Here is a 25,343-nt window from a genome sequence, read left to right on the forward strand (position 1 = left end):
GAAGTTAATACCCAGTTTCAGCAAAAAGGTGACTACATGCTTCCACCTTAACAATAAATTAGCTAATGCAGCCCCAAAGCTCTATCTAAATAAAAACCTACTCCCTTACAATCCTCATCCAAAATATCTTGGAGTAACTTTGGACCGCTCTCTTACAAGTCACACCTTGAGAACACGTCCTCAAAAATCAATACGAGGAACAACATACTCCAGAAATTAATAGGAATAAGATGGGAAGCTTCAGCCACTACTCTTAGAACATCAGCATTAGGATTGATCTACTCCACAGCCGAATACTGTGCTCCAGTATGGCTTAACAGCTGTCATACTAGCAAGACTGATGCCAGATTAAATGAAACCCTAAGGATCATAAGCGGCTGTATAAGACCCACTCCTGTCTGTTGGCTCCCCGTTTTGAGTTGCATAGCACCACCAGCCCTACAGAGACAAGAGGCTTTAGTGAAAGAATATAGAAAATCACGAATAACCCACTTTTACCAGTACGTGCCGATCTTCCTCATCTATCAATCGGTAGGCTTAAATCCAGGAAGCCTTCTCTGGCACTCACTCAACATCTGCGCAACAATTTTAACATCAGTGCCCAATGGAAAGCTAAATGGGCAGTCGAATGCCCAGAAACAGGTAGATATACAGACAATCCTACACTTAAGGTGCCAGATTTCGACTTGCCTTGCCAGCACTGGAAAACTTTGAACAGGATTCATACCCTACATGGTGTTAGTCAGGACTCAGTTTTTAAATGGGAGCTAGCATCTACCCCACAGTGTGATTGTGGGTTCTCCTGCCAAACCATATACCACATTGTGTCTGGCTGCAAACTGAGGGCATATACTGGCCTATGGTCTGACTTTTTCAATGAAGGTAACTCTGTCCTTGAATGGCTAGATGAACTGGACGTTGACATTTGATCTAGTCTAATTGATATATAAGTCCACATAATATATGCCATAAGCTAAATAAATCATCCATTGTGGGTGCTTTCATGCAGGTGCGAAAGTGCTGGGCTGGCAAAAACCAACTGCTTCAATTTACATACATTCTGACTTCTGGACAAACCTCCAGAATGGAACCAGTATGTATCTTGGGGACTTGGTGTATTCAAAGGAATATATTTGGGGATGTGGAGAATAGATTGACACTTGGGGCTCGATCCTATCCAACTTTCCAGTGCTAATGCAGCTGCAATGCAGCCTTGGGGTAAAGAACAAACATTTTCCTTGAGCAGCCTCCATGAATATTCCCCCCTCACAGGATGCAGTGCATGCCCCATTGACTTGACTGCACCAGCGTTTGAAAGTTGGATAGGATTAGTCTCTGATAAAAATAGGGCATTAGCATACTACAAGAGACATCTATCAAAACTATGCATCTCACCAACTCTAATGCCTGATTGACTCAAGCAGGCACATTTTCTCTTTGCTCCCCTCCAATGTTCTACTGTTTTTCTTCATCTAATAGCCAATGACTCCTGTAGGCTCACTGAGAATTTTCAATCCACATCAAGCTGTTCCTGGCAGGTAAGGAATGGGGATCATAATGGAGCAATCTCAGAAGCCTAAATCCTCTTTATCTGCCACCGCCATCTGCTTTTTCATGCCCACCCTGCTGTGTTAAAGAGGCTCACCCAGTATGCCTCACCCAGTCTGTTTATTTAAACACAGCCAAGTTGACAGGAACAAGCTGGAGGAGGTGGGAGATGTAAATGGGGGGGGGAGGAGGAAGAGGTGGCACTCAGCTGCTTTCCTCCTGCCCTGCCAGGCCTTCTTGCTGAGTAGGTAAGAAGATGGAGGTTGTGGAGAGATCCTCCTTTGATTTCTTGTGGAAGCAAGCAATCAGGATTGCCCTGCTGCTCCTTCCTACAGCATTGCTGCTATGTATGTTCATGGCAGCAGCAATCAGAGGAAGAGGTGGACTGGTACTGCACTGATAATTCTCTTGCTCACTCTCAGAAAATAAGAAGAGGAATGGCGTGCTGATTGAAGTGGCTTAGGGGATGGCAGACAAGAAGGGGACAATGGGCAAGTGCAGGATTTAGGGCACCCATTTGCAATTTACCACTTCCTCAAAGTGGCTGCTGCCCCCAAAAGCCACTTAAATTGACCTTGTGGTTGGACTGACCCTGCTTACTTACTCACCTTACGGGGTTGTTTTAAGTACAAGATCAAGATAATACAGTGGGCCTTTCATATTGGCGGGCTCAGGATTCACAGATTTGACTTAACGTGGATCCAGCCCTGTGGCTCAAGGACCTTGCAAGACCTCCCAGATGTGCCTTCCAGTCATGTTCAGGAAGTCTTCTGAGGTGTGGGGAGGCTTCCTGGAGGCTTCTGAGAGACCCGGAACAAATCTCCCACAGATACAGAGTGCGCACTGTACATGCAAATCACCTTGCACACTCAGAAAACACTTTACAAATGCTTACTATTATTAGTATTATTGTTATTATTAAGGGTCCAACTACACTGAAGACAGCTGCTCAATCAGTACTAGTACCTTCTTTGTGCTGTGACAGAGGACTGTTAGTTGAAACTGCATTCTCAGTTTTCGTGAGGCAATTGGTGCATCCATCTAGCTTATGTCCTGAGTGAATTGGGAGTTTTCTCCAGAATTTGCCCCAGAATCTTGTGTACATAGCGTTCCTTGGCAAACAACTCAATGGGGAAAAAGGGTTCCTTTTTGTTTGCAGCAGAATACAAAAGCTTTATATATGGAGACGATTAAGTTGTTCATCACTTTGCAAGTCAAAGCCAGTTCATCAGATGGCTGTAAGACAGTCAGGCTAAAATTTTAGTTTTCTGTCATTGGGATTGAAAATATGTTTGAACTTATTTCTACTAAACGTCAATAGTACTAAACTTCTTATACTATTAAGAATTTGATATCTGTTCCTTCTGTTTTAGACTGAGGGTCAAACTACATATTAGTGTTTAAAAAAAATAGCAACTGGACCTGAATCCTAGGGGTTTTTTATCCCTCCTCCCTGCTGTGATTGGACAACAGACCTTTCTGGCTAATTGTCAAGGCAAAAAGCTCCCATTTGCACAGATCAGAGCTTATTTTCTTGCCTAATAGCAGGTGGGGAGCAGTCCCAATCAGGACCATGGCAGAAGTTTAGAGTAAAACCCCTATAGTTCCCAATAAAAACGAAAGCACTAAAGGTATACTTCCTAAAATGTTTCTCATTTGACTGTAGACCAGTGGTTTTCAAATTCTCCAGGAGTTTGAAAACCACTCCAAGTCCTTGCAGGGTGGGTGGTGAGGCAGTGGGGGCTGGGGGAAGGCAGCGACGCGATCCCCAAGATTGCACTTCTCAGGGGGCTGCAGGGGCTTGGGTGCGCTTACCAGAGCTTTACCAGGTTTTGCGGAAGTGGAGCGTGATTGCTCCACTTTCATTTCTGAATCTGCGGGGAGCCCTGCAGAAGGTTGCGCAGGGCTCCCCGCACCCCTGGGAGGCTGCAGGAGGCTCTGGTTAGTGCACCCAAGTCCCTGCAGCCCCCTGAGCAACACAATCCTGGGGATTGCACCACTGCCTCCTCCCTGCCTCCTGGCTGCCCCCACCCCTTAAGGGAGCAGAGGCCAGGGCCCACAGGCAGGGATATCATAACACCCCAGTCTGAAAAGCCCTGGTGTAGGCTATTGACTTTAGTTTTGTTGCATGTATGAGAAGTTTCTTTTGTTCAAAAAGTTTGCAGGAAAATACCTTCCTCCTATGGTAGTTCATGGCTATCTGTTATAGATACATCCAAAATAAGTGAGCCTCTCTAGTTGTTAACATTGTAATTCCCCTTGGAATTCCCATTCATGACTTTGTTTTTCTGTTCTCTGTCTTTCCACTTGGATATTTTATTTTCCTTCTCTTAGCTGGTCTCAGGTTGAACTAGATCACCTAGGATTTTTTTGGCATGTTTCAGTTAAAGCTGACTTTATACTTTTAAATTGTTTGCTTCTAAGTTCATCTTGTAATTGGAACTTTTAAGGATTTATAAATACATATGGGAGAAATGAAAGAAGAAGAAATTGTTACTTTTCCAGAATGAGTAAACAAATTGGTAGCTGCAAAGCTGGGGTAATAATGTACAGTTAAATGAACGAAATTATTAGGGCCGTGGTAAGTTACCAAGCAATGTGCATTCAATTGCATGGAGAGCCATCATCTGTCATATTGGCTCACATGGTGAGGAGAATTTTATCACAACCCACTTTCATTTTTATTTTTTTTAAGATCATGTCCCAGTACCCAGCATTTCTGATTGGTAGTTCGAGCATGACAAAATTACCAGGTAGGCGGACATACAGACAACTGGGTTCCCACCTTGTTGTATATGTGCTACTGTAAGTTTCCCCTCGGTAAATTACGTTTGTCTTTATTCACTCATTGTAGAACCAGTATGATTGTGTGAGAGATATGTTACAATGAGTAAACTGTAACTAAGGAACTGGTTCTGAGATATTCAAACAAATAATTTAAGTGTCAACAAAAAGGAGCAGTAAAGGCAATGTAGTAGAGTACATCTTCATGCTGCATTTTTTAGAAAAAACTAAATGGCTAGAGGAGATTCAAAGAGTACAGAAGGAACTGTTTGCACCTACTTGGTTTAATTCTGCAGAGCTTACCTTTTTGTTGATCTGAGAATGAGTCTGGCATGGTAGTGTGTATGCATTTTTTATATTGCTTTTGGGTACTGGTTATAGGATTACATTCTAAGCCAGCATTTCCCAAACTGGTGGGTTGTGACCCATCAGCCTGGGAAGGACTGGCCTATACCTCTTTAAGGGGGATAGGGGGAGGCAGCAATGTGTTCCCTAAGATTCCGCCACTGCCAGAAGGGGGGTTTACTTACCAATAAGTAGTGCTGGCCTCCGGGGGCTCCCCAAGCCTCCAATTCACTATTAATGATTAGAAACCATTTACTGTTTTTTATAGCGAAACCGGAAGTGGTTTCTAATCACAATTTTTACTGAATCTGAGACTTGGGGAGCCCTGCGGAGGGCTCCGCAGGGCTTTCCGCACTTCCTGGAGGCAGGTACTACCTGTTGGTAAGTAAAAAAAAATCTCCCTTCTGCCCCAGCAGTGGCGTGATCCTGAGGATTGTGTCACTGCTGCAGCCCCATCCCTGCAAAGACTAAAGTGGTTTCCCTCCTACCACGGAGGACTTTGGGATCCACTGTTCTAAGCTGTTTACTTACAGAGGATAATTGGGATGGAAGGATTATATTCCCTGTTAATGTGTGTAATCATTATGGCTGTCGCTGTTATGAGGAAATTATGCAATCATAAAAAGTTCTAGATAAGAATTCAGAATAGTGTGAGTGGCATCTCTGGACACACATGGACCTATATGTTTCCCCCTTCAAGCAGTACCTTCTCGCAAGCCCTATCCCAAGAGCCTCAAAGCCTTATTCTCCCAGGAGCAGCACCCCAGAATGTGAGGGGCTTCCATCAGAAAAAATTATTTTACCTTCCCCCCATTCTGGAACATGAGCAGAATCTTTTTCCATTTGCACACAAAGAGGTTTCATCTCGCTGCTACTCAGTATTTATAGGATCTGGAAAACGTGCAACAAACTGGAGTTAGGATGCTATATCTACCTATCACTGAATTAGTAATTTAGTAGTTGTGTGTTGCTTTATTTTTATTTTCCCAACTTTTCCCCTTCTCACAGGGCTGCCTTAAAATAGATCATGACCAGGTAATGCACAAGAGGTGCTACTGGGAATCATGTCGGACGAGTCAGTCTCAGGGAGTGATCCGGATGTGGATCCAGACTTGGAACAGGAGGATATGGAAGAGGAGGAGGAGGAAGATGAAGATGAAGCAATGGAAGAGGACAATGATGGAGATGATGAGGAGGACTTACTTGATGAGAATGGTGAGTATTGTTCCAGGAAGCCGATGAATATTTTACTGTGAGTACTGTTAAATCTGGTGACAAAATCCATTGGTTTTATGCAAGAAGCAGATTTGTTCACTCTGGAATTTGTATGCATACCACTTCTTGTAGATTGTAGTCAATTATATAATAGGCATCCCAATCCTGAGTTAGTAGACTGTGCTGTTGGAGAAAAGACAGTATTTCAGTTTGGTAACCAGAACAGACTCATTTTGCTCTACGAGCGAAGCCCCTTGTCTGGCAGTACAGTCATGCCTCAGTATCTGCGGGAGCTTTGTTTTCAGAACCCCTCCAAATTCCAAAAGCCACGGATAAACAAATGTGTGGCATACCAGACCTCCAAACGCCACCGGAGTTGTGCTCCGGTCGTGTCCAGAGGGGAAGTTTGGGCCTCAATGTGGGTTAGGGTACCTGCATTGGGTCAAATTCACGGATGCAAAATCTACTGATGGCAAGGTCCAACCTGTATGTCTTTTTGCTGCTTGTCAACCATGGGTCTACTGTAAAGACACTTGTTGCATCTTTCTGTAAGATAGTTGGTTTAGTCTTCATGTAGCAGACCTTTATGAATGAAATGGACTAAATCCAGGACTGCATTCACTAAAAATATTAATGTTCTAATCTATGCCATGATGAATTATGTGACATAAAAACTATGCAAAATAAGCAAATGTACGTATTTTCTCTTATTTGTGTGATTCAGCAACCATGACTAATGTACATAATTTCTTCCGGGTTTGCTAATCATGGGTGGGGCTGGAAGCTATACAGCACTGTGAAGCCCCATCCCCAACTACTAGAAACCTTTGATATTTCAGTAGGCATTGTCATTGACCATGTTCTTTTACACATAACTTTGTAACTGAGAGCTAGCACATATGCTTTTTCTTTTAAAGAGAGAGAGAAGGAATTGGATTAAAGCATAAGAACACAAGAGGATCCCTGCTGAGTTGGATCAAAGGGTCATTTTGTCCAGCATTCAGTGCTTTCTATAGTAGTTCATCCAGATGCCTCAGGGAAAATCATAGGGAATAAAAGCAATGGCCTTCTTTCGTTTGTCCCCAATATCCTGCCCTCAGAGCATACTACCTTCTGGTTTTAATTAACTGGCTAGTAGCTGTTGCTAGACCTAACCTCTATAAATAAATTACCCTATTCACCACTTTTCTGTGGTGGTGTCCAGCATATGGAACTCCCCTACTGTGGGAGGCACATCTGGCTCCCTCTTGAGGGAGTTGATGTTGTTTAAAAATGGTTTTTGTTAAGTACACTTTTAAGCTCAGTTTTATGCTTGGTTTCTCTCCTTTGACCCTTTAATGTGTTGTTTTTGAAACTATTTTATTTGTTTTCTGAGTAGGGGAATTAATCATTTTGGGCACATCCTATGGAAGAGGAAAAGCAGGATACTAATTTTAAAAATAAATATCTAATATCACTTAAAAGCTCTCTAATTTGTTAAACTGAGATTTCTGGCCAGAATAGCACCTTGTGTTGCTTCATGTCGAAGAGCTGTGCTTCTAGCTACATTTCAGGCTGTCATTTCTGACATCACAACTGCTCTCTTGAGAACCTGGCTGCCCTTTCCTCTCTGGCTATAGAATGTGGTAGGGAAAAACGGAAAGAGGATAACTGAACCCATGGATTTGGGGGCCCACCTGTATTTCCATTCCCTGTTGTTCCCTGTGGGGTTCCTTTTTCCTATACTAGCTCTGTTGTTGGCGGAATGTGTTTTTCTGGTGTTGATGTGTCTGTTGTCTGAAGGGGGGTTTGGATATGACATGGCCCTCCCTGAGATGGATTTTAGATGCCTCGCTGTTGAACAATCTCCCATTTACTAAGCAAATTCAAGCAGAACTGTTGGAATTTTTTAAACCTCCTCTGAAGAATTAAAATGGGATGTGGCAAAAGTATGCCTTAGGGCAGTGTTTCTCAACTAGATATACTTGTACCACCAGTGGTACTTGAGGCTGTGTCCATTGATACATCTGGGACCCCCAGTCCCCTGCTACCTGGCAGCAAGGCTAGCAATGCAATGCAACAAGCAGAGGTAGGAGGCTTGGCTTGGCAGGCAGAGCTCCAGCCTTTTTGCACACTTGAAAAAACCCTCCTAACAGCCCTGAGCCTCTTACTGATGTTTGTCACATTGCATTTGGCCTACCAATCCAGAAGTAACTGGCGATGACATCATTGCCAGTTATTTCTGGAGGTACTTCCAATAGGTGGATCATACAGAGTGGTGCAGTGGGGGACAGATGTTGAGAAATGCTTCCTTGGGGCCCAATAATTACTTAGCGTAGAAAGAAACAAGAATAGTTCTACGCATATCTACTCAGAAACAAGTCTCTTTGAATTCAGTGGGACTTACAGGTAAGTGTGTATAGGATTGCAGCCTTATAATGTAAAGCATTAGAAATGGAAATTAACAACTTTTCTCACAATTTTGTCACTTGTCCTGATTCCACTCTATAAGCAGTTGACTGTGGCTAGGTACAAATTGCAATTACGTAAGGTAATTCTGTTGGGAGAGGTGAGAAACTCAGAAAGTTGTTGGCAAGACATTTGCACCCCTTTCACACCCAAAATCTGACTGCCTCCATAAAAGATGCAAAAGTTTGTGTGACACACCAGAGGCAATTTCCAATTTTATGACTTTTATTGCAAATTTTACAGTGATGGAAAAGATCTATCTAATATCAAAATGATGTTCCTGAAATTAGCAAATATTTCCCAACTAGAAATTTTTCAGTCTGAATGGTTAGAATTTCTTTTATAGCTGAAAGAGAATGAAATGGCAGTTACACAGATGAGTAACAGGAAAGCCCTAAGTCCTGACAACTTTTTAGCTGTATGGTATGAGCAAGTAGTTGTCAAACTAGTGGGTCGTGACCCACCAGTTCATGTAAAGCTTCCCCATCCTCTTTAAGGAAGCTTTAATCATATTTTTTACCCATTTAGAGGCTTGGGGAGCCCTGCAGAGGGCTCTCTGGGACTCTCCACACCCTCCCAAAGGCCAGTACTGGCTTTTGGTAAGTAGAAAAAAACCTGGGGATTGTGTTACTGTCTTCCCCTCTTACTTGCCCCTTAAGGGGTCAGAGAGAGAGCTTCTCAGGCTGGAGTGTTGCAATGCCCCAGTTTGAGAATATCGGGTGTATAGGATTTTAGCCCTAATGGGGAGCTGCAGCCAGTGGCCCAGTAGGTTAAGGGAGCTGCCAGTTGAAAAAGGTTGGGAACCACTACCTTAGATCATCTGGCAGGGCCTTGCTAAGAGTGTCACAGCCATCTGAGGCTAAGGGGATGGGTCTTCTCTGTGGTGGCATCACACCCCTGGAACATGCTTACAGAGGATCTGGGTAGCCCAATCCTGAGCTACCTGGGGCTCGTGACTGCAGCTGCACCAAGAATGGCTGCCACCACATCCTGCGCATCGCGGCCAGTGCCTCAGGAGAAGGGGACTTTCTTCCCCTTCCCTCGGGTAAGGGAAGCAGCCCCTTCCCTTTTTGGTTCACTTTACCGCCAACCAAAAGTTCGACATTAAAGTAAAGGCGTTCGTGTAGGGCGCCGAGCCCTACACAAACAGTCAGGATCCAGTGGAGCTGAGCTCCTCCGGACCCACCTCCTGCCTCCTCGCTCCTGGCACGCCTACCACCTGCCCGGCACGCCTTCCCGCCTGCCCGCTCTCCATCCTCCCGACGCTTCCCCCCTCCCTGGAATCCCTCCTCCCCACCCCCTCCCAGCCCCCGCTTACCGTGCCACGGCTCAGCGGTCCATGAGACTGCCAAGCAACAACAACAACAACAACAATATTTATATACCGCTTTTCAACAAAAAGTTCACAAAGCGGTTTACAGAGAAAATCAAATATCTAATGGCTCCCTGTCCCAAAAGGGCTCACAATCTAAAAAGATGCAAATGAATACCAGCAGACAGCCACTAGAACAGACAGTGCTGGGGTGAGGTGGGCCAGTTACTCTCCCCCTGCTAAATAAAAGAGGAGCACCCACTTGAAAAAGCGCCTCTTAACCAGTTAAGCAGGAGAGGACGGGCGCTAGCCAGTGCTGGGCTGGCATGGGCACTGGCCCAGCGGTAAGCCTCGCAGATGTGCCTTATGGCACATTTGCAACAGTCTGCTCTGGCACGAAACTGGAGCGCCGAGCTCAGGATTGGGCTCTCAGTCAGCCTTCTCTATGGAGTAGTTCTGGTAAAGCTTAAAAACATTTCTTTGTCACCTCGTTTTTGAAGAGGAGGATAGGTATTTTGTGGATATACATTGATAAACAGACTGTGGAAGTTCATTTGGATCACATTGGAGGCTTTTTGAGTTCTCATAGGGCTTTCTACAGTGGCTACATCTCCAGTATGTTTCCAGGGTGTTGACAAAGGGCATAGTTTCACCTTTTGTGTGCTTTGATCTTCTTTCTTCAACCCCTGTCATGTGTCATTTATAATGACACTACTGTAAAAGGAGAGGCAGTGTCTAAATAGGTACTATATGTAAATGATGTCATGCTATTTGAGAGTGACCTTGCATTATCCTTGCCATTTTTTATTAGGACCATATCAAAATTTGGGGGAGCTATACTATGGGTTGAACTAAATAAAATCTAATACCTTGGTCTGGAGCTTCCTATCTAGCAGCCTAAATTTGACACCCAGGAGTACCCGACTACATTCCACCATGTTGTTGGTGGCGACATACACCACAACCACTACCTCTTTCCCAGGACTCTTTACCAGGCTATCTAGATTATAAATGTATGCATCTTCTAAAATAAAGTGAAAGGACTCCCTATGTTACAGACATCCGAGCTGTGGCTATATTGGCGCTTTTGCGCAGCCACAGTACAACCTTTATTGTGTTTTCATGTTGGCATGATTGTACTGGGCTGGCAAGTGCTAGCTGTTTTGGCCTTTGTGTGTTCTGACTTCTGTGCAGACATCTGGAACTGAACTGATATGTACACAGGGGGACATGGTGTGCAACATTTCAAGCATTTAAACTCTGTGCAGTTTTGTAAACAAGCATAAATGAAAACAATGGGGACCGGAACCAAAAAGCTGCTGTTCAACAGAAACTGAAAACTAGGGAAATGACAGAAATCCCACTGTAGGCTTGTGGCTCTTTTGGACTAGTTATTCTATACCAGCATAGTGGTGACAGTTTTGAAAAACCCTTCTCTGTATTTTGTGTGTGTGTGTGGGGGGGGGGGGGACTTTGTATGACTGTTTTTTTTTCTTTTTTTTCTATCTGGTGTGGATGAATTTGTGAGCATGCTTCCTTCTTGCTGTGCTTATCTAGGTGTTTATTGTGGTAGGGATATGTGGAAAGGAGGCATTAGAGACCATAGGCAAGTAATTTGAATGAAAGATACAGCTTGAGGGAAAAGCTTTCCTTGCTAATTTTAGAATTCCAACTAACACCATGAACTGCATTACCTATTGTTACCTAAGAGATCATCATTGGAGTGGGGTGTGGTCTTGAACACTGATGTGGGAGGGAGGACAAGAACCATTATCCCAGCCCCCCTCAGGGATTCACAGACTGTCTGTGATTTGAACCAGGTTCCTTCTTTAAAAATTAAGTGAGGCTTTAGTTCAGATTATAGTTGACGAGGAAGGGCTTGCAAATCCTGATGTTGGCTGTTTCGCCTCATTCATCTCTTTGTGCTTTCTGGCATAAATTTGTTTTTGAAGAAATGGAACAACTTCTGGCTGAGTCAAAATGTTATATAAACTGGAGAGATGACTTGCGTTTACTTCTTTAAAAGGAGGCAATGATGCCAAAGTTCTCATTGCCTCAGATTTGCTGACTGAGCTTTATAGCTTTGTTGCTCTGTCAGGGTGATGTGATCAGCTGCTTGCTTTTACATTTTAGTTGCCCTGTTAAATGGAATCTAAAGTTAAACGATTTTGCTGTTTTAGCACCCTGAACCATTGGTCTTTTTCTTTCCTCACTTTCTGTACATATAGGTATCCCTTTTTTCACTGCTGTTTGCCTTAAATTTTCCTTGCACATGTAGAATATAATGTGTAGCAAATCAGAGCAAGTTAAACTGAACAAAGAAATACACCCTGTCTCTTTGGATGTGAGAAATACTTTTTATCCCCTGACTATTTCCTAGTTTTGTTCACTTTTTGGCAAAAAAGCCTAGAGGACATTTGCCCTTCACAGAATGATAGGGAAATAGGCAGTGACCATAACTTGGTGGTAGAGGACATGCATGTGAAAAGTTCCAAGTTGAATCCTTGGCATCTCCAGGTAGGACTGGGAAAAGATTCTTGGCTGAATTCCCAGAGATCTGCTGTCAGTCAGTGTGGACATTACTGAGCTGGTTGAACCAATAGTCTTCAGCTTAATAATAGGCAGCTTCCTATTTTATTTAAGTTTGTATGTCTCCAGATAAGGCTGTTCATATATGAAGACCTTTAATTTTTCTCCTTTCAGAATTGTTCTCTCCTGTATTTGCATTCTTATTCACCCTTCATAATCAAATTTTAGTGATTTTTACTGTTGTACAGTATTTTTTTGTATCTAATAGTGCTTTCTGAAAAAATTCATGAGACATGTAACCTCACAAACTCTGGTTCTAAGAATGCACAAGTGAAAATTGAAGTGTCATCAAGCAGGAAGTGACATCACTGTTCTTACCTAGGAACTCAAACTGTAAATGACAAAAGAAAATATTCCAGCTCAAAAGCTTTTCCAGTTCTCACCCTCCCGCTACCATTGCTATCAAGCTAAAAGAATAAAAATAAAACATCTGTAAAACCGCATCTGTAAAACCACCACCAAGAAGTAGGAAGTTTTAAACATATGCCAGGACTATCAACTGGCAACAGTAAAGCAAAATTACTGGTAAGACAACAGCCCATCATGCAGATATTTCCCATTCAGATATTTTGATTCCCTTTTCTGTGCATTTTGCCATGCTGACAAACTACAGCAGAAAACAACCAGCTTTGGCTGGTTTGGGTGTGCTATCTTTCGTATGTCATTTTACACATGAAAGGAAATGCAATATTTGTTTTACATTTTTCCCTGACAAAAGTACAGCAGAAAAACTTTTGAATTAAATACCTATGAAGCTGCTTTATAATAAAAACTAGCTTGAGGTTACAAAAACAGTCCAGCCTAAGAGAACAGAACTAGGAGGGAAAGGACCTAGGAAGGGCCAATTCCCAACCCATTAAGAGCCCCATTAGGCTAATCCAAGCAGTCCATTCAGGAGCCTGCAGAGTAGGTCACGCCCATCAGCAGCCATTTGCCTTCCTGAGCTTTTGTAAACTCACCTGGGAAGGCCAGCCCATTTTCAATCAGGAAGGAAGGAGGGGGGAGGAGCCAGCCAGGAGTATAAAGCTAGGCGGGCCATCGCGTGAGGCTCTCTGCAGACGCGTGTGGCCTCTGGGAACCAAGTGCCTCTGGGAACTAAGTGCCAGGTAAGGCACAAGAGTTTAGCATCTGGGCGAGGAGAAGGCAAGGAGACCTCTGAGTTTTGGAGAAGGAGAGGAGGAGGAGGAGGAGGTAAGTGTACTCATTCTAACGCTTTGTCTTTCTAACTCCCTGTCTTCTAACCTTAATCTTACCTTTAAAGCAACCTTAAATCAAAATTGAAAGTTAGCACCTAAGGGAGGTACATAGGGCTACTCGTGAGTAGGAGCAGAGTCCTACTCGTGAGTAAGAGCCCAAGGGTCAGGCATTTAAATCAAAGTTGAAAGTTAGCTACACCTAAGGTAGCACTTAATCGAAGGAAGGGAGGAGGATAAAGTGGAAAGCAGGTTTTTCTACTTGTTTAAATTAAACCTATACTTAACCCAGGTTAAACCTAATCTAAGTTAGAACATAACCTAAACAGGTCAGTAAATTGGGACACAGGATCTAGAGAGCAATAAATAATTAAACAAACCCAAATAAAAACTAGCTTGAGGTTACAAAAACAGTCCAGCCTAAGAGAACAGAACTAGGAGGGAAAGGACCTAGGAAGGGCCAATTCCCAACCCATTAAGAGCCCCATTAGGCTAATCCAAGCAGTCCATTCAGGAGCCTGCAGAGTAGGTCACGCCCATCAGCAGCCATTTGCCTTCCTGAGCTTTTGTAAACTCACCTGGGAAGGCCACCCCCCTTTCAATCAGGAAGGAAGGAGGGGGGAGGAGCCAGCCAGGAGTATAAAGCTAGGCGGGCCATCGCGTGAGGCTCTCTGCAGACGCGTGTGGCCTCTGGGAACCCAGTGCCTCTGGGAACTAAGTGCCAGGTAAGGCACAAGAGTTTAGTATCTGGGCGAGTTCAGCAGCAGGGCGAGGAGGCCAGGGCCCCATACACTGCCCTTCCTCTTCCCTTGAGAAGAGGGCTGCTATCCAGTGTACGGTTTTTAAAAGGACCCATAAATAAAACAACAACAACAACAACAAAAAAGCTATGCAGTCAGACAGCCAGCAGCAGGGTGGGGGCTATCCAGTGTTCTGCATCGAGTGCCACATGTATGATTATATGCCTCTGGGGCATAAGTCATGGGTGTGTCCTCGGTGCAAGGAGCTCCAGGCTCTCAGGGAACGCGTCCGCTCCCTTGAAGCCTTGGTGGCCGACCTGGAGAAGCGCAGGCAGCCAGAGGAGGACCGTGGGGAGACTTCCGGGGACGATCAGGCTTCGTCCCAACCTCAGGCGTGCAGCTCCTCGGCTGCCCGGGTGGGAAGTCTCGGGACTGGAGGACGTCATCCTGGAGAGGAGGGAAACAATCCCCTAGGGGGGATCCCTTCTCCAGGGGATGGGCCCGTATCCGAGCGCACTCGGGATACTCCTCGGTGGGAGGGGGGTCGGGGGCTTCTTGTAGTGGGGGATTCGATTATTAGAAACATAGAGAGGGGGGTTTGCGACGGATGTGAGGACCGCATGGTGACTTGCCTGCCTGGTGCGAAGGTTGCGGACATCACTTCTCGTCTAGACAGGCTAGTAGACAGTGCTGGGGGAGAGGTAGCGGCTGTGGTGCATGTCGGCACCAACGACGTGGGCAAGTGTAGCTGGGAGGTCCTGGAGGCCAAATTTAGGCTTTTAGGCAGGAAGCTGAAAGCCAGGACCTCAAAGGTAGCGTTCTCTGAAGTGCTACCTGTTCCACGCGCAGGGCCAGCTAGGCAGACGGAGATCAGGGGTCTCAATGCGTGGATGAGACGGTGGTGTAGGGAGGAGGGGTTTAGATTCGTTAGGCACTGGGGAACGTTTTGGGACAAGCGGGGCCTGTACAAGAGGGACGGGCTCCATTTGAACCAGAATGGAACCAGACTGCTGGCGCATAACATTAAAAAGGTGGCAGAGCAGCTTTTAAACTGATCCCTGGGGGAAGGCCGACAGGAGCCGAGGGGCATCCGGTTCGGGACTCCTCATCCCTATGGGATGAGGATGGGGAGGTTAGAGAACAACAAGACAAAGGCAGGGTAGGAGAAGAAATTGGGAAAGGTAGGGTGATGGGATGTGATAAACGGTTTGGCACAATGAGAGGATGCGGGGACAAAGGAGCGAATAAGCAGCCCATCCTGGGGCATTCCGTGTATAAATGCTTTTATGCGAATGCCCGAAGTCTACGAGCAAAGGTGGGAGAACTGGAATGTCTGGCGACAAGGGAAAATATTGACATAGTGGGCATAACGGAAACCTGGTGGAATGCGGAGAATCAGTGGGATACCGCAATCCCGGGCTATAAACTCTACAGGAGGGACAGGCAGGGGCGTGTTGGAGGTGGGGTGGCCCTTTATGTTAAGGAAGGGATAGAATCCAGCAAAGTAGAGATTGAAGGTGGGTCCGACTCCACCGTAGAATCTCTGTGGGTTAAATTACCAGGCTTGTGCAGCGATGTAATACTGGGGGTGTGCTATCGTCCTCCAGACCAGAAATCTGATGGGGACCTTGAAATGAGGAAACAGATCAGGGAGGTGACAAGGAAGGACAGGGTTGTAATCATGGGGGACTTCAATTATCCTCATATTGACTGGGTCAATTTGTGTTCTGGTCACGATAAGGAAACCGGATTTCTTGACGTGCTAAATGACTGTGGCTTAGATCAGCTAGTCAAGGAGCCCACCAGAGGACAGGTGACTCTGGATTTAATTTTGTGCGGTACGCAGGACCTGGTTAGAGATGTAAACGTTACTGAGCCATTGGGGAACAGTGATCATGCTGCGATCCGTTTTGACGTGCACGTTGGGGGAAGAATACCAGGCAAATCTCTAACAAAAACCCTTGACTTCCGACGGGCGGACTTCCCTCAAATGAGGAGGCTGGTTAGAAGGAGGTTGAAAGGGAGGGTAAAAAGAGTCCAGTCTCTCCAGAGTGCATGGAGGCTGCTTAAAACAACAGTAATAGAGGCCCAGCAGAGGTGTATACCGCAAAGAAAGAAGGGTTCCACTAAATCCAGGAGAGTGCCCGCATGGCTAACCAGCCAAGTTAGAGAGGCTGTGAAGGGCAAGGAAGCTTCCTTCCGTAAATGGAAGTCTTGCCCTAATGAAGAGAATAAAAAGGAACATAAACTGTGGCAAAAGAAATGTAAGAAGGTGATAGGGGAGGCCAAGCGAGACTATGAGGAACGCATGGCCAGCAACATTAAGGGGAATAATAAAAGCTTCTTCAAATATGTTAGAAGCAGGAAACCCGCCAGAGAAGCGGTTGGCCCTCTGGATGGTGAGGGAGGGAAAGGGGAGATAAAAGGAGACTTAGAGATGGCAGAGAAATTAAATGAGTTCTTTGCATCTGTCTTCACGGCAGAAGACCTCGGGCAGATACCGCTGCCCGAACGGCCCCTCCTAACCGAGGAGTTAAGTCAGATAGAGGTTAAAAGAGAAGATGTTTCAGACCTCATTGATAAATTAAAGATCAATAAGTCACCGGGCCCTGATGGCATACACCCAAGGGTTATTAAGGAATTGAAGAATGAAGTTGCAGATCTCTTGACTAAGGTATGCAACTTGTCCCTCAAAACAGCCACAATACCAGAAGATTGGAGGATAGCAAATGTCACGCCTATTTTTAAAAAGGGAAAGAGGGGGGACCCGGGAAACTATAGGCCGGTCAGCCTAACATCCATACCGGGTAAGATGGTGGAATGCCTCATCAAAGATAGGATCTCAAAACACATAGACGAACAGGCCTTGCTGAGGGAGAGTCAGCATGGCTTCTGTAAGGGTAAGTCTTGCCTCACAAACCTTATAGAATTCTTTGAAAAGGTCAGCAGGCATGTGGATGCGGGAGAACCCGTGGACATTATATATCTGGACTTTCAGAAGGCATTTGACACGGTCCCTCACCAAAGGCTACTGAAAAAACTCCACAGTCAGGGAATTAGAGGACAGGTCCTCTCGTGGATTGAGAACTGGTTGGAGGCCAGGAAGCAGAGAGTGGGTGTCAATGGGCAATTTTCACAATGGAGAGAGGTGAAAAGCGGTGTGCCCCAAGGATCTGTCCTGGGACCGGTGCTTTTCAACCTCTTCATAAATGACCTGGAGACAGGGTTGAGCAGTGAAGTGGCTAAGTTTGCAGACGACACCAAACTTTTCCGAGTGGTAAAGACCAGAAGTGATTGTGAGGAGCTCCAGAAGGATCTCTCCAGACTGGCAGAATGGGCAGCAAAATGGCAGATGCGCTTCAATGTCAGTAAGTGTAAAGTCATGCACATTGGGGCAAAAAATCAAAACTTTAGATATAGGCTGATGGGTTCTGAGCTGTCTGTGACAGATCAGGAGAGAGATCTTGGGGTGGTGGTGGACAGGTCGATGAAAGTGTCGACCCAATGTGCGGCGGCAGTGAAGAAGGCCAATTCTATGCTTGGGATCATTAGGAAGGGTATTGAGAACAAAACGGCTAATATTATAATGCCGTTGTACGAATCGATGGTAAGGCCACACTTGGAGTATTGTGTTCAGTTCTGGTCGCCGCATCTCAAAAAAGACATAGTGGAAATGGAAAAGGTGCAAAAGAGAGCGACTAAGCTGATTACGGGGCTGGGGCACCTTCCTTATGAGGAAAGGCTACGGCGTTTGGGCCTCTTCAGCCTAGAAAAGAGACGCTTGAGGGGGGACATGATTGAGACATACAAAATTATGCAGGGGATGGACAGAGTGGATAGGGAGATGCTCTTTACACTCTCACATAATACCAGAACCAGGGGACATCCACTAAAATTGAGTGTTGGGCGGGTTAGGACAGACAAAAGAAAATATTTCTTTACTCAGCGCGTGGTCAGTCTGTGGAACTCCTTGCCACAGGATGTGGTGCTGGCGTCTAGCCTAGACGCCTTTAAAAGGGGATTGGACGCGTTTCTGGAGGAAAAATCCATTATGGGGTACAAGCCATGATGTGTATGCGCAACCTCCTGATTTTAGGAATGGGTTAAGTCAGAATGCCAGATGTAGGGGAGAGCACCAGGACGAGGTCTCTTGTTATCTGGTGTGCTCCCTGGGGCATTTGGTGGGCCGCTGTGAGATACAGGAAGCTGGACTAGATGGGCCTATGGCCTGATCCAGTGGGGCTGTTCTTATGTTCTTATGTTTATACCCAGGGAGTCTTGGAAAACTGGAGATTTGGCAGTAGTGGGAAGGGAAAGGAACTGGGGGAAAGAATAAAAGAAGTAGAAGAAATACAAAGGTTCAGCCATGGTGAAAGACCATGGCAGAGCTGTAGTTCTCTGAAGATTGAATCAGAGATGCAAGCAAGGAGTGAGCCCTGTGGTCTTTGAACTCACTCAGCTGCCAGGACAACCACCACCATTCCCATAACACAGGCCAACACACATTTTGCTTCCTTAAACGTTACACCAATTCCTGGGTATGTTTGGGGTGCTGATTCCAAAAATGTCATCCGTTTTGCCCTATCATGTTTTGTTTTGGAGACATGGCATAGTCTCTTTAGTGAGTGGTTCAAGCAGCTTCCTCATGAGGAAGCTGCTTGAACCATTCACTAATGAGGTTATACTATATCTCCAAAACTAGATGTGATAGGGCAAAATGGATGCCGTTTTTGGAATCAGCACCCCAAATTCATATCAAACTACCATAAAGTTTGGGAAAAACTTTTCTGATCCTCAGTTTTGTAGGCCTGTGTAATCAGTAACGCACCCCATTTCACAAATAACCCTAAAAATTCCAAATGCTTCTCTGCTACACACTCTGACTTTACTTCCAGTCAATTTCACATACAACCCCAAAGATCACCAAAATCATGGAACTGGAAGGGACGTAAGAGGTCATCCAGTCCCTGTCTGTAGCTTCTCAGACATATGCTCAGTGTGGAAGAGATGGCCAAGGCATTGGAAACGTGTATCATATCTGTTTGACTTAATGGTGTGCATTAGAGAAGTGGGGGGGACATAGAGCATCCCTCTCCCAGCTGAAGAAGGAAGATAGGGATACCCTACTGTTCTCCTCCCAGCTGCTAAAAGTAGCCAAACAGTGGGGCAGCTACATTGGAAGGAAGCACTTGCTTGTTGTGGCTGGGAGAGGTGGCAAGGCACAACAATTGAGGGGGTCTCCAAGATTGCCTAGCTGGCAAAATGCAAGCACACAGGGGACCCGGTTCCATGCTCAGGAGAGGGAGGAGGGGGCAAGGCTGCCATGTGGGAGGAGTCCGTACTGCAGCGGGGGCAGCTTTGCATAGGGAGGGGGAGGGGTGGGCTGGGGGGCTGTAAGGACTACCAGCAGCAGGCAAGGGGCAACCCAGCACACCTGGTGATGGAGCATGAACCAGCTGGGCACCCCTTCAGGCTACTCACTTGCCTGTGTCAGGGAGAAGTGCAGACGCTGCTGCCACCCATAGAGCCCTTGGGAGGCAGCAGCAGCAGCGCTCACACCTCCCTGGCACACCCTCAGCCAGGCGAGAGGGAGTGTGGAGAGGCACCCTGAGGTGGAACCCTTCGGTGGCGGCAGAGGCTGCAGCGTCCACACCTCTGCTGGCACATGCTCAACCAGGCGAGGGGAGAGGTTCAGCCACGAGAGGTGTGGGCGCTGCAGCCTTTGCCACCACCCACAGGCTCCACCCCAGAGCGCCTCTCCACGCTCCCTCCCACCTGGCTGAGCATTTGCCAGCACAGGTGGGAGCTGCAGCCTCTGCCGCCATCTACCCATGGGCTCCTCTCCACACTCCCTCTCGCCTGCCTAAGGTTAAAAGGGAGCTAAACAGAGGGGCCTTGCACCCCACAATGATGGAGCCCTCACCTGAAAATCTCCAAGCAAGCTGTCCTCTCCTCTGCTTCAAATGGGGCTGGGCAGCAGCATGCTTATAAAGGAAAAGCAACTAGCTGCCTGCTCTGTGCATGTGCAAGCCACTCTTTCTGTTTATTTACTCTGTGTGCCTGGAAGCCTAAAATGGTGCCCTCAGGGTCTGTTTGCCCTTTTTCAAAATGGTGCCGCCCACTTCATTTTGCCCTTTTTCAAATTGGCGCCACCCACCATTTCGCCCTTTTTCAAAATGGTGGCCGCAGCTTCTCGCAACCCACTAGAAATTGACTCGCGATCCACAGTTTGAGAACCTCTGTTCTAGAATATTATTTGGAAGTTGAAAGTTGAATATTGAAACTATACCATATATAGTTAGCAATTGCAATAAGTGCTCACTGACTTAAAGCAAGAAATCAATTGTTCTTGTTTACTCAGTATAGCTTCCCCCTACTAAACCTATTATATACTCAATGTATTATTGTTTTGTATGAACTGTCTTTGGGCATCAAAGGTAGACTAAAGCAGTGATTCTCAAACTGGGTGGGTCGTGACCCACCAGCTCATGTAAATCTCTCCCGGTCCCTTTAAGGGATGGGGAGGGGATGAGGGCAGTGATTTGATCCCCAGGATCTCATCACTAACAGGGTGGAAAGGGGATACTTTTACTTACAGATGGGTGCAGGACGTTGCAGGAGGAGCAGGGCTCCCCGTGCAGCCCTCCGCAGGGCTCCCTGATGCTTGGAACGTTGAATAAATACAAGTCCAAAGCACTTCCTTGTTGTGTTTGCAATGTCCTGCACCCATCTTTAAGTAAAAGTGCCCCTTTCGACCCCCATTAGCAACACAATCCTGGGGATCGCTTCACTGCCCTCCCCCCTCTCCCGCAAAGACTTACCCAGGGAGTAAAGCTCCTGGGATGTTTGAGAACCACTGGATTAAAGAATTCAGTTTGGAAAGCAAAAGGTAAGAATCAGGGATAAAATCTCAGATTGGGTTTTTTGTGTTTAATGGACTTAATGAAAAGCCAACTGAAGTCAGACGACATTCTTATATCTCTGAATATGATCATTTGATTTGATTGTTTCTGTTGTTTAGTATCTTCTGGTCAGATTGATATTTGGTGTGGTTCTGATCTTACAGCCCAAGTTGACTTCAGCGGTAGAGTTAAAACACGTATGCATTCTGGATCATGATCTGTAATTTTTAAGTCTGTTTACCTGCTACCTTTCAGGTGGAGAACTTTTTGAAAAGCAACTTCATAGGCAGGCAGCAGCTGTTAGAAATGGAGCAGCTGGAGAAAACAGTGGGAATGAGACAGAACAGCTATTTCAGAACTCTTGTGATGAGAGAATGGAAGAGTTGTTTGGCCTCTGGTACAGCTATTGGTGATGGAATAGTATGATTGATAATGATAGAAAAGCTAATTATTCCATCTGTTGGACCCAATGAGGGGTCCAAGCAAACATGTACTCTGCGTGGAGTGGAGGAAATAAGGAACAGAGAGACCTGGCCAAGAGAATGTGGTATTTGAGGGATAGACATTTTGTTTAGATCAGGGAGGAACTGTATGATCAGTAGATGGTAGTGTGAGGGATGAACAGATGTGCCATGCCCTATAAAAGAGTGACGGGGTAGCAACAGTCCCAGCTCAGTACACACATGAGGCAATTATTTTTGATATGACTCAAAGAACGTAATTGTTCTCCTACGTCAAACTGTCTTCTTTGCAAGGCTGTATATGTATAGTTTGAAATAGGTCAGTCTGATGTGTCACCTTTCATAAAACCATTGATTCAGTTAAGTCTCAGGTTCTTCTCATTTTGGTCAGTTATTTCAAGCAATATGGTACCTTCAGAATAGATTGAAGTTTGCAGTGAGTGAATGTGTCCAATTTGTTGCAATGCTCAATTCATTCTGTAAAAGTGTCAGTGAGTTCAAGGTTTTTTATGCTTTACTGATATACGTTGTTTAGTTTCATCTTTTCCTGCTTTTGATTGACAGGAGATCTTAGATCAGTAGATTCTTTATGCTCACTAATAGCAGAGAGAAAACGTAACTCTATATTTTGAAAACAACTGATTTTTACATTTTAGCATCGTGTCGGAGATAGTTAGTTCCTGAGTTGGAGATGATGATGTCACATAGCATAGTACAGAAATTTAAAAGGTCTCTGGCTGGCAGAAGCATCACTCCATTATCTTCAGGCACCTTGTTAACGATGTAAGGTTTGATTAGGAATAGAATTTGACAGTGTGGGGAATTTATAAAACAGTATAGGCATCAATCTTGTTAAATAGCTTAAGATACTAAAGGAAGCCATAAAAGTCTTAATTATGTACATCAGAACTCATGTGACACACTAGACAGTGTTGAGTTGGCTGTAGAAGACCCAGATTTAAGTCCTGCTAAGCTATGAGGCAGCATGTCCCAGTAGCAAAAATGTGTTCTTGAGATTTTTATCCAAGTGACATAGTTTATTTGGCCTAGTAATTATGTCTCATCCTACCCTGTCAATATGCATGCTAGGATAACTTGAGGACGATTTATTATAGCCACATACAGAGTTCTTGGAAGACGCTTGAGAGAGACAGCTAAATAAATATTTTGCTGTAAGGTGAAATGCAGGAGTACGGCTTTTAAAAAGCCTATTATGAAGAGAAGAATTGCTTACAGTCTCTGTATCCTATAAAACATCGTTTCTTATTTAAAGATCTTATTCTTGGATCATTGTTGTCCACAGTAGATTGGTGTCAACATTTTCAGTGCTAAAGCTCATCGTTACCTGCTGTTGTGTAGATTATGAGTTCCTGTATGACTCTCAAAGCTGTTGATTTCAAGTGCAGCTTGATAAGTGCCTGAGTTAACAGGCTGTTGCCTTAGGAATTGGAAAATTAAAGCTGTAAGTGTATTCTTCTGAAAGGCATGGAATATATTTCTTAACTAGCCCCCCATGCTGCTGCTTGGTGTGAATTTCTGGAGTTTTTGCACTTCCTGTTGCCTGTTGGAATTCCCCTTGTGTGGGGCCCCAGTTGAGTTTGAATAGTTATGTAAGGATTTTGTTTTATTCCTGCTCTCTGCCCCTAGTTCAGATGGATCCTGGGCTGAGTAAATGGGATCAGATGAAAACAGGTGTGCAACTTTGTTGCAGAAGCCAGCTGGGGAGACCTTCCAGATACATGTACCTTTTTGATTTACAAACTATGCTGCTTCTCAGGAGTAGCGTTGGGTAATCTTCTAATTTAATACATACTGTATGTTGATCTCAGTCAGCAGGATAAAATAGCTTCTGTGACTGGTGTTGCACTACCTGCTGTCTTCTGCTTTGAGTGCTTGAGCAGGGAAGTAGGATGAGTGTCCCTGCTATTTAGAATAAAACGTAGGCATATTTAATTGGTTATGTAAGTGACCCTCCTCAGCCACAGCCAAGCTACAGGATAGATGTTCATTAGATGTGTTCGATACAGGTTTGTAGATAGGTTGCCAAGTGCTGTTTCTCAGAGTATATGAGTACGGTGAACTTAGTCAGTTTTTCTCTCAACACTTTGGACCTCTCCAGCAGAAGGCATGTTATTGTCAAAGGAGAGTCTTTTGTGATTATGGTACTCCAAGCGGAGATGATAGATGAGTTGCAGTGACTTCAGACATTTGGTCTGAGGCTAGAGCAGTTGACAGGCGTTGACAGTTTGCCAGTTTTGTCTTCAGCAGAAGTTACTAAACCAGCTACTAAAGAAGGCTGTGTTTTACATCTGTGTGCATTGAGCAGTATGCTCCTCTTGGATGAGTCTCCACAGTTTCCAGGTAAGACCTGGGATGTCCTTTCTCTCCTTTCCCTGCTCCTCTTCTCTTGCTCCTACAAGCAATTCATTGTAATAGGAAAGGGGGTGTGATATTCCTAGTATGAAATGGGTGAGTGAAGGATGTGCTAATCCCTTCTTTTGTGATCCAGTATTTACCAATCAATAATTTGATTAAAGTTTAAATATTAAAGATTAAAAGTGTAGAACTCTTTGCTATTTTTTTTAGTTTGAAGAGTCTAGTAAAACAGCCTGTTCAATCTTTAAATCTTTGTATGATCATTATTTAGGTTTTGGTGCTATCCAGTTTTTGCACTTGTTGCTGTACTAAGTAAGGCTGTAGTACATTTTGCATGTGATGTTTTGAATGTTTTTCTTTCTGATGTACTGCTTTTTGTCTACGTACTAGTCTACTTCTGTCCCAGGAAATACATGATTAGTAAAATGATGGGGTGGAAGAGTGTGTTTACTTCTCCTTTTATAAACTTTTGTTGACCAGGCCTTTATTTTGTCCTTGGCATGCTGACAGTGGGTCAGTTTGCCTTCTCAATTGAATGGAATAGTTTGGAGGGGCTGTTATGAAGGGGACACGTTGGGAACACGTGTAGCTGCTCATACGTGTAATAACTTCTTTTATAATTTAATTGATCATTCTTGTTGCCCTAACATTCTAATTCATAAAATAATTTTTAAAAAATTCTGATTGATGTGAGTCTATATTCATTTTGAAACTAAATTCAGTGTAGGTTGCTTCTGTGTTCTCATTAGACTTCATTTTACATAATGTCATAATGTCTGTGCATAATATCAAGGAATCATGCAGAAAGAATTGTTAATCCAATGTCAAGAATATATGCTAAAGTAAAGGAAATATGTTTGAGATGATATGGATAACTGTTAAGTTTATTTAGTGGAATTTGTCTGTACAATTACGTTTGAATAGTCTGACTGAGAGCCAAAAAATGAACTTCAGTGTTTAAGATGTGAGGTCAGTAGAACCAAAGTATCTTAAATTTTGGCATGCCACCTTAACTGGGGTGTGGATCAGAGTGGAAGGCATCAATATAAAACAGTTGAAAAGAGGCTATAATTTTGATAGTGAGTTATGGGGTCCAAGAGTGTAAGGATATATATAGAGAGAGTGTAAGATATATAAATGAGGGGCCCATTTGTTAGCTTGATCAGAATGATAAAATTGGAGCCATCTGTTTCATTTGTACAACTTATGATTTGCATTGAACCTAGTGAAAATTTCAGTTGTTAGCTGGATATCACCACCATGTAGTAAAAACAGTTGCATTTAGAGCCACCTGCTTTTGAGAGGATCTTCTAATGTCTTATATGAAATTCAGTGTCTCAATTTTATAATGTGGAGCCTATTGTACAGAAAGAATAGGTAATTTACACAATCATTTAAGTTGGTGATAAGAGTTGGGGTCAAATAAAAGA

General features: G+C 44.5%; 1 protein-coding gene across 6 annotated transcripts in view; it reads left to right on the top strand.

Annotated features, from left to right (window-relative positions):
• Nucleotides 1-25,343, top strand: part of RAD54L2 (RAD54 like 2) — a 122,351-nt gene that overhangs the window by 31,952 nt on the left and 65,056 nt on the right. For 5 of the 6 annotated variants that reach the window (XM_066618153.1, XM_066618152.1, XM_066618154.1 and 2 more), the window contains exon 2: nucleotides 5,686-5,892. In XM_066618153.1, the coding sequence (XP_066474250.1) occupies nucleotides 5,742-5,892 (151 nt within the window). In that variant the 5' untranslated portion in view covers nucleotides 5,686-5,741. Of the gene's footprint in view, nucleotides 1-5,685; nucleotides 5,893-23,886; nucleotides 23,899-25,343 lie in introns of those variants that run through there. The other variant, XM_066618155.1, reaches the window with a different exon arrangement.

Source organism: Tiliqua scincoides, chromosome 2, assembly GCF_035046505.1.
Source record: "Tiliqua scincoides isolate rTilSci1 chromosome 2, rTilSci1.hap2, whole genome shotgun sequence".
Lineage (NCBI taxonomy): Eukaryota > Metazoa > Chordata > Lepidosauria > Squamata > Scincidae > Tiliqua > Tiliqua scincoides.